The sequence below is a fragment of the Sinocyclocheilus anshuiensis genome, unplaced genomic scaffold (assembly GCF_001515605.1).
Source record: "Sinocyclocheilus anshuiensis isolate Anshui unplaced genomic scaffold, SAMN03320099.WGS_v1.1 scaffold44, whole genome shotgun sequence".
NCBI lineage: Eukaryota > Metazoa > Chordata > Actinopteri > Cypriniformes > Cyprinidae > Sinocyclocheilus > Sinocyclocheilus anshuiensis.
Window position 1 is genome coordinate 3062359 of NW_015555746.1, and position 10047 is coordinate 3072405.

At 42.9% G+C, this 10047-nt stretch overlaps 1 protein-coding gene across 3 annotated transcripts in view; it reads right to left on the minus strand.

Moving 5' to 3' along the window:
- The window catches only part of chd1l (chromodomain helicase DNA binding protein 1-like), a 20688-nt gene that overhangs the window by 8233 nt on the left and 2408 nt on the right, over window positions 1-10047 (minus strand). The window contains exons 5-10 of one of the 3 annotated variants that reach the window (XM_016467165.1): window positions 9348-9379; window positions 1715-1796; window positions 1416-1578; window positions 722-877; window positions 532-624; window positions 344-440 (exon numbers count right to left, since the gene is read on the minus strand). In XM_016467165.1, the coding sequence (XP_016322651.1) occupies window positions 344-440; window positions 532-624; window positions 722-877; window positions 1416-1578; window positions 1715-1796; window positions 9348-9379 (623 nt within the window). The remainder of the gene's footprint in view (window positions 1-343; window positions 441-531; window positions 625-721; window positions 878-1415; window positions 1579-1714; window positions 1797-9347; window positions 9380-10047) is intronic. The other 2 variants (XM_016467166.1, XM_016467167.1) reach the window with 2 other exon arrangements.

The following is a 10047-nucleotide window of genomic DNA, read 5'->3' on the forward strand; positions in this document are numbered from 1 at the left end:
ATGATGCTTTTTTAAAGATCATTATTTTGTGTATTTGGTGTAACAGAATATCTTAAGACTGGTTTTGTGGTCCAGGGTCACATATATGCAACAACGTATGCAATTTCCTGCTAAATCTGTTCATACAGCAATATAAATCATTGTTATGGGCATAGGTTTATTATACTCAACTGGTCAAAAGTTTGGAATAATTAGGATTTTGAAAGAAGTCTTTTGTGGTTAACAAGGCAGTTCTTAAAATGTTTCAATACTGATAATTGATGATATTATTGATTAGTATATATATATATATATATATATATATATATATATAAAATGGAAACTTAAGGTGAGCAAGACATACCCCTCCTGAAGATAAGCCAGCATGGTGTCCAGAAGAGAGAGCTTTCCACTGGCCTTCACTAAATGCTCCCCCATCTCAAACGGTTCTGGTTCCACACCTTATATGGAAAAGGTTCAGAATAAAGAAAATTAGTTGTTTTTATTTTATTTGAATACAGAAAAACCACAAAAAAGTGATAGAGTTTTTACCATCAAACAAATACGGATGGTCCACACATTTCCTGAGCTGCATTAAAATGTTCAGAAGTCGGGTCTTAGTGTTTTGATCAGTCCTAAAGGCATCTGAAATGATCAAAACACTAAAATGAACACTTATGCTTTTGCTTAAGTATTCAATTTTGACCGTTGTGACAGGTGATTCATGTCGGGGCAGACTTACCAAGGTCTCTCATCAGAACGGCTTTATAGTATCTCTTCTGAAGGGCAGACAGCCCATGAAAAACCACGAGTTCTGTCTTCTTGGGTAGTTCGGCGGCCACCTCTGCTTTAACCCTGCGCAACAAAAAGGGCTGGAGCACTCGATGAAGCTCATCGGCTGCAGACAAGAAAAACAATGTTATAAACTCCCACACAAGGTCACCCGAGTCCAAATATGAGAATTTATGATCTCTATCCTTTGATAGCCTCAAGCAAATCTGACAGGTGAGTCAAGGAGAGAGAGCATCTATTCTACACCAGACTGGCATTGCGAAACTGACATCTTTTTTGTGATCTGCCATGTCAGGGAGTTAAATGATGTGTTAGGTTTGGCACCAAACCTCTACAATGTTTCTGTGTCACTTAGATCTGTTTGATCGGTGCTTTTGTGATAAGCAGCTACAGTGAGTCACAGCACAGTAATTTTGACCACAAATATTAATTAAAGCAATACCAGTTAAAGAAACGAGATTTTAAAAGCATGACTGTCTAACCAAAGACATTAAGGTCAATGATGGCAGCTACTATGGATTTTTAACATTTGCTGAAACCAACAGCTGTAAGTGTTAATAAGGGTGGTAGCAGATATAAATGATTTTTTCAGCACTAACAGTTAGATTTTTACACTGAAAGTGCAAAGGTTTGTGCAACCATACCAAGAGCAGGTTCAGTCTGTATGTCTGAGTAGGCACTAACAAAGTCCTCAACAGCATCAGGCAGAAACAGACTGGGCTGGATGAAGGTGAGGAGGGAATAGACTTCTTGCAAGTTATTCTGAATGGGGGTGCCAGTCAACAGCACTCGGAAACCTACTGTAAACTGAGAAGGCAGATGTCAGATGGCAGTTAATAGCAGGGGAAAGCTGAAAAATAGACAGGCAAGGCTAGGTTTATTCTATCAGGGGTTTTACAGACTGACAGTGACTGTAAAAACAATGAAAATGCAATCGTGCAACCTCTTTGAGGGTTTGGTGCAGCAATGATTCCTGGTTCTTCAGCCGGTGAGCCTCATCGACAACTAAAATCTTCCATTTCCAGCTGTGGGAAGAGAGTGGAGGTGTAAAGTTAAATATGAATTGAAATATGCAGTCACCGACACCAATAAACTGATAATTATTATTATGTTATATGGCTGATAAAATTCTACACTATTTTGTCTAAATAAACTAAAAATACAACACACACATACACACAAAACACTAAAACCAAACTTTCAAAGGCTTCAAAATTAGTTTTAAAGATTAGATGACCGCAAAGTTGCCTGCAAAACCAAGGAGGGCCAAGTGTGTTTATTGCAGATTTAAAATGTCAAAATATCATCTACAGCAGGGGTTCTCAAAGTCTATATTGAAAGGTCCAAATCTGAATTTTCATCAGTGTCAAAGGTCCGGACCGGAACAATCGGTTATTACAAAACTTAAAAAATGCATAACAAATAAACACTAATTTGTTGAAAAAATAAAGTGCCCTTTGCATTCAAAATACATCAATAACAAGTGCAAAAGTGGCAAAACAATTAATTTAAGTGTCAGCAATAGAGATCGACCGATAAGGGTTTTTCTCTGGCCGATGCCGTTATTTAGAAATCAGCGCATCCAATGGCCGATGATGCTGATTTTTTTTGGCCGATACGTTTGGCCGATTTTCTCTTTTTTTTCCCTTTATCTCATAAAAGAGAGTTTGAGTAAATGATTATTGCAGGGCACAAGATGGTAATAGTAGTAGTAGTAGCCTAATTCATAGTAATAATACATGGCTCAAAACTTAAGCGCCTTCTCAAAACAGTTCTGAAGCATGCTTTTTGTTTATGTTTGCTGACAGACACCAGTGTTTCCCACAGACTTGCAAATGCAAATTCATTCTCTGCCAGCAGGAGGCGCTGTTGGAGCGAGAGATAGAGCGGTTTCCCCGGTAACGGCTGTAATCAAATCAGCACTGCGCTCACAAACGCTACTTTATCATCAGGCATTACGAACTGAAAATGACATCGAAGCTTTTCTGAAGACGGTCGGTTCTTTTCAAAGATAGTCATATAAAAACACCTGTGCTGCGTTTTATTTTTGAAACGTGCAGGGCTCTGTTTATTCAACGAAGTATAAGCCTTTTGGAAAATCTATTTGATCGGTATCGGCAGATACTGCTTTCTTAAATGTTAAATGTTAAATGTGAAGAATGACAGGTTGGATGCAACACAATTTTTTAGGTGTAAATATATAGGTGTAATTTTCACATTAACTTCATGCAATATAACATGATTTTATTATCGTAATTTTGAGTTTATTCTTAAAATATTATGACGTTAATCTTATTTATTTTAGTTATTTGTTTTTCAAAGTGGCACAAATGCCACCGTAGACTATTTGTACTGCATGCAAACACAATCTTGGCACAGCGGCCCAAAAAACAAACAAACAAACAAAAAAAGTATTAAAAAAAATAAAATAGTAAGAAGATATTTGAATTATTTATTAATAAACTAGTGTTTTCTGAGTCAATGTCGCAAAGATGAAGTTGATGATCCTGACTCGCCATCTCCTCATTGGACGCACCTTTAGAGAGAAATGCATCTTTACGGATTACATAATGAAAGTTTTTTTCTTCGATTTGAATTATTTCAGTCAAAAGTAGTCATTTAAAGCTTTCTATAGATATATTTATCATGTCTGTGACGCAAGTATTCGCTGAGTTTCGGTTCATTTTTGTGAAGCGGTCCTGCTCAAGACCAAGACAGCAGAAAGCTCATCCTGTTTGTTTTCCTTATTTTACAAAAGCACAACGTTTTGTTGATATTGTGAGTACACACAAATAAAAGTAGACCCTTTGCAGTTCCGAATGATGTATTAGTCTTATCTGTATGAGCAAAAATGATGGCATGTTTTAAGTTTCCACTCTTACAAAAAAAAAATGCAAGTGATCGCGCTGGCGCCTCCATGTCCTGCACAGCGCGCTTCAGCTTCCACTCTCCGCACAAACGATTGGATATGCATCTAATAGCGCACACCGCACATTTATCTAAGGTTAAATGTTTAAATTAATACTGTGAAATGCATTAAGTGTTTTAGCCTATATGTATAGATTTTATTTTAGGCAAGTTGTGTTGATTTGAGAAGGCTAAACTGATCAAACATATGATCCACTCATTGTCTGCTGCTGGCCGATTGGTCGTTACTTTAAAAAAAAAAAAGAAAAACTTGAATTTAACAAACAAAAAATGTTCCAAACATATTTCTAAATTAACTTAATAAAGAAATGAAAAGAAATATAGCCACTTTGCCATTAAAAACCAAAACTGAACTATTTTAATGGCTGCAACAGCAGCTGTGTAATGGGGAAGAGAGAGAGAGAAAAAGGACATGGGCTCCAGTCGGACTCGGGCCAGGCCCGTGCAGGGCTCTATTCGTTCCCTCATTTCAATTAAAAGTTCCCCCTCGGCTCGGCGGGCCACCAATCTGCCCGGGCCCATATGCACCTGCATACCCTGCATACCCAGACGCTACGCCCCTGAGCGGTAAAATGTGGCCCGATTATGTCAAGCATCATACGCTCACTGGATGTCATGACAACAAATGCCATGAAGGAAAAGTTTGAATATCTCGCCTGCACTTTAATTTCGGACCATCTCCAAAAATACATAAAAACAAAAAAAAACTAAACAAATGATTTACAAGTTTAACGTGCGTTTATCAAAGTAGGAAATATAATTAGAGCTCTTGAAATACGAAATGTAGGCGGGTCCGGACTGATCTATAGTGTAAATTACAAAACATTATTTTTTGAAATAACACATAACAAAAGAACAAGTTAGCTGATAAAACTACTCTTTATTTACAGTGTTATGTTTATATACAGAAGAAAAAGAGAAACTAAAACTAAAAATTAATCTCAAAACTACAAGTGAATTTAGGTATAAAAACGATATCTATAATGCACAGTATGTAAAATATGGATATTCATTTTGCAATTTGCTAAATGTTACATTTAACAATGATACTAAATTATTACTAATTAGCTTTTAAAGATTAAATTTAATCGAGTGTTAGATGACTGCAAAAGGTAATTTTAAAAATAAAAATAGGGGAAATGAGCATGCACAATTAAATATTAAATATCCAAAATGACACAAATACACACACACAAAAAGTACATACATATATATACACACACACACACACACAGTGGAGATCATAATTAGACAATCTATAAACACTTGATTTTTCTGAAATATTGTTAATCTTCATTGTTCAAAATTTGAAGGAATATTAGCTGTGGGTATACCACCGTTATACTAACATGTTTGACAAAATAACCAAGGCATTTCAACAAAAACCTTTATTTTGTGAAAAACACAGTAATCAAAATTAGAGAACGGTAACCACTGTAGCACGAAAGATGATTACAACTAAAATCTTGGAGGGTTACAGTTGTCAGAAATTAGTAGGGATTGTAGAGGCTCCTGCTTTGAATGACTTCAGCATATCTGCGGCCACAGGACACCACTATTTTCTCAGACAGTGCTGGTGTGATCTTGGTCCACTCTTCTTCCACAGTTTGGTAACTGTAGTGGGTTTCTGAGCCATAACTTTGTTGATTTTCCAGAGATTTGTAGTTGGGTTTAGATCTCTGGGCTGACCACTTCATCATTTCAGTGTTCTTAGCTTCAAGGAACTGTTTTCCGAACTTACTATCCGTTTTGCAGTGTGACGGTGCATTGTCTTGCATGAAAATTGCAGGCTGATTGGGAGATGCTTGCAGGGAACGTACTGCATGTTGCTGAAGGAGGTTCTGATAAACATTTGCATTCACCCTGCCATGTAGCTGTATAAGAGACCCAACTTCTGCTGCAGAAAAGCTAGAATAGGCCAAGGCAATCGCATCTACCACCCAATGTGATAGTTGTTGTTTGGAGACCTGCTGCCCCTTGGTGCTGCCTCCAAAGCACACAAACAGCTGCTCAGATTGCAGAAACTGAGCTGTGCGGTCGACATAAACTCGCAGAGCCCACACCGGACATAGCACCTGATGAGGGCGGCATCTGATGAGCTGTGAAAAAGGAGTGAACGCAGAAAGCGTCACCACTTGCACTCTGAACAGTGTCGAGAGTGATTTAGGCACGTAGCCCAACCTTGGCTCGAGCGTAACGTTACAATCACCTGGTTCAAACTGCATGCAGTCAGCATTTACAGAAAACACTTGTAAATCCCCCACACACTTGACCGAAGCAAGGGCGAGCAACAGTGCGGTTTTAAGCGATAGCTCTCTCAATCCGACAGACAGAAGCGGCTCGAAGGGCCAGCGCCCCCAGCACCAGAGCCAGATCCCAGGATGGCACAGTGGGAGGACGAGAGGGTCTCAGCCCTCCCACCAAATCATGCATGAAATGCTGAGATAGCTGCAACATAAACCTTACGAGTGGAAGGCATACTGCCGTCCAGCCGCTGTTGCAAAAACTCCAGAATGTCAGACATGGGAGAGCTCTCCGGGTCATGACCATTCGATTCACACCATTTCACAAACACTGCCCATTTAAAAGCATACAGGTGTCTCGTAGAAGGGGCTCGCGCCTCCGTTATCGTGTCCCATCACGTGGCGAGACATTGAGTCCGAATTTACCGGTTCCCGCACACCATCCACACATGAAGTTTCCAGCATTCGGGGTTGGGGTGCCATATCGAGCCGCCCGCCTGAGATAGGAGGTCCCGTGTCAGCGGGATCAGCCACGGGGGAGCCGTTAATATCTCCAGCAGATCGGGAAACCAAGGCCGGTTCGGCCAGCTCGGAGCGATTAATAACACCGACGCTATCTCTGATTTTGTGCAGCACCTGTGACACAATCTTCAAGGGGGGAAATGCATACAGGTGGGCCTTCGGCCACGGCATCGTGAGTGCGTCCCCGCCCAGGGGTGAGCGTGACAGAGAGAAGAACAGTGGGCAATGCGTGTTCTCCTCTGTCGCGAATAAATCTACCTCCGCCTTCCCGAACCGTTCCCATGTCAGTCTCACTGTCCCGGGGTTCAGTCTCCATTCTCCGTGAGGAATCCCGTCCCTCGATAGCCCCACAGTAAAAGGCATGCTGCCTGTTCGTAAAGGGCTCTCGAGTCTACACTAGGCTTGCCGCGATAGACGGTGTTGACGGTGATACCGGTGTTAAGCCGCAACACTGGTTAAGTCACTTGCCCACCGCGTCACCGACCCCCACCGTCGTTTTGATTTTTTATAGAAATACAAATCTTTTAGTACAGTAAAAGAACAGACACTACAATTAAAAACTGAACGCAGCTGCTCAATGCAGCGTGCCGAACAACAGTCGCATCACAGATCAGATTTCATTTCTCCAGTGAGGAGAGTGAGTCGAGAAAGTGAAAGTAAAATGTGCACGGCGCTTTTAAGCTATTTAAAAGCGAAGGAAAGCGAGGAAAAGAGGGAAAATTCAAACAAACTAAAAACAATTGCTTTACGCCGAATTGCCGCTAGTTCAAAGTGAAAGTAAAATGCGCACACCGCTTTTACAAGTTATTTAAAAGCGAAGGAAAGTGAGGAAAAGAGGGAACGCCCCGCCCCCGCGGTGATACCGGTATTAACGGTGTTGTCACACGTCGATTAACCGGTGGGAAAATTTCCTCACCGTCACAACCCTAGTCTACACTCGATTTATGTGCCACTTTTTCTTTGACTCCGTCCAGTAGCTCTATGCCGGTACGCCGTCGCAATGAGCTCCCCAGCCCGTCGTCGACGCGTCCATCGTGACCACTTTCCGCCGCGTGACCAGACCCAGCTGGGCGCCACGTTGGTACAGGTCAGGGTTTTGCCATGGTTTCAGTGCGTTCAAGCACCTGCGAGTGACCACAACGCGGGCACGGCCCGTTTTCCAAGCCCTTCTGTGTTTTCTGTGAAACCTGTGTTTTCAGCTATATCTGGAGTGGGTGCATATAGAGCAGACCGAGGTGGCACACCGACATGGCCACCGCCATCCGTCCCAAGAGCCTCTGATATTCCTTCAGTGCCACAGGACGTCCCAGACTGAAAGTATTCAGAGCGGACATTAAATCTCGTATGCGCTCCTGACCCAGACGTGCTCTCCTCTCCAGATGAAGTAACAGAGCGCATTTGTGGCTGTTGAGCACATCCTCGGAATGGGCCAAAACCAGCCAATCGTCCAAATAATTCAAGATGCACATTCTGCTCGCTCTCAGAGGGGAAAGCGCCACATCCACACATTTTGTAAACGTGCGTGGCGCCAGCGCTAGCCCGAACGGCATCACCGTGAACTGATATGCTGTGCCTTCGAATGCAAATCTCAGAAAGCGCCTGTGTCGAGGGGCGATCTGGATGCACTGCGATGGATTCCTTGACGGGCGGAATGCGCGTATATCCACGGGCTTCTGCCCCATCGACTTTGGTGAATATCTCCGACCCGCCGGCATGGGTGCAAGCCGACTGGGGCGCAGCCCACGCCTTAGCGACCTCGTCGTGCAGGTCGGGGAGAAATGGGGCTCGCTTCCTCGGAGCGGCAGCTCGAGTGAAGGAACCACGAATCCAGCTTGCTCTTAGCTGGTTCGTCGGGGGATTCCCACTCCAAACCTAGATCACTCACGGCCCTGGTGAGAATCCGGACAAGCTCGTCCTGAAATGCGGTGTGTCCCTCCACTTCAGAGCGCTCCTTCCGAGTGTGGGCCCAGTCCTTCTCAGACGCCGTCAGAGACATAACCTCGTCGAGATCGTCGACCCCCGCCGTGCCGAATGAAATGACCTCCGAAGCACCAGGGCAAAAAACACCGGAGAGCAGGGGGGTGAAACGCGCCTTTCAGCGCGATCGCCCACGTGTGGCTGCGGTCCCACCAGATGCTCGCTGGCGGCAGTGACACATTGCCGAGAGAAATCACAGAGGGCGATGTTCCTCCGGGCCCTAAGCACCCACACTGAGAATTCCTCGTAGTGCGGACAGCCCGACCCTGCGAATGCTACCTCCGCATGGGCGAGACCCAGGCACAGGACGTAGAATTTGTGGGTGTCCGGGGCCTCGATAGGCCCTGAACACAGCGTGTAAGCCGAGAGGGAAATCCTTCTTCTTGTGTCTTCTCCACAGCTGTCTTGAGTAAGAATTTGCGTGAAAGACGAAGATTCATTTCAATATGCCGCCAAGACGGCTCATTATATAGCAGCGGGGCTCCGCCCCTATTTGCCGTCTTAGCTGGCATTGGCCAGTGAGAGTTGCAACTTCACTGGCATTGCGCAATAAGATTTCAGGTAGGTTTAGGAAGGTTCTGATGCCATGTCGAGAGACCATTCTCAAGAGGCAACTGCCGTTCAACTCCTGTTAGGATAACTTGAAATAGGACTAAGCAGTGGCCTAGAAATTTAGGAAATTGTAGATTGTTCTCTAATTTTGATCTCCACTATATATCACCAATACAACAAAAAGTGATCGTAAAAACTTTAATATCACCCAATAACCAATATGGTATCAATATTGTTGTTTAATTATGTGCAAAATGCCCGAGTAGCAGAATAGTGGAAATATAGTAATTTACATAAAGTTTCAAACTCTATCTGTTTACCAAAAACAGCAAAAAGAAAAATTAAGTTGATTACCTTTTCAGGTATCGGGCATCCTTGAGGCACATCTATTAAATATGATTTAAGAAGATTTTCTGTTAATAAACAGTGCAAAGACTTGGAATGCAACCCCTCTGAATGCAGTTATCACCAGTGTTGAGGAAAGTTACTTTTAAAAGTAATGCATTACAATATTGCATTACTCCCTAAAAAAGTAACTAATTACGTTACTTAAACAAATTGCATGAAGAATATGACGCAGGAGAAGAAAGTTCAACACTATTCAGCAATAACAAAAATGAAACAAATGTGTCATTTTTGCTGATTAGTATGGTTGAATTAGATAATCGACGGTCAGTAGCAAAGACATTGGTTAATAAAATGGGATTAAATACATAATTGATATTTGAAAGTGACGTGACATGTGGCCAAGTATGGTGACCCATACTCGGAATTAGTGCTCTGCATTTAACCCATCCAAAGTGCACACACACAGCAGTGAACACACACAAACCGTGAACACACACCCGGAGCGGGGGCAGCCATTTATGCTGCGGCGCCCGGGGAGCAGTTGGGGTTCGGTGCCTTGCTCAAGGGCACCTCAGTCGTGGTATTGAAGGTGGGAGAGAGCTCTGTACATTCACTCCCCCCCCCTACAATCCCTGCCGGTACGAGACTCGAACCCACAACCTTTGGGTTATGAGTCCGACTCTCTAACCATTAGGCCACGACTTCC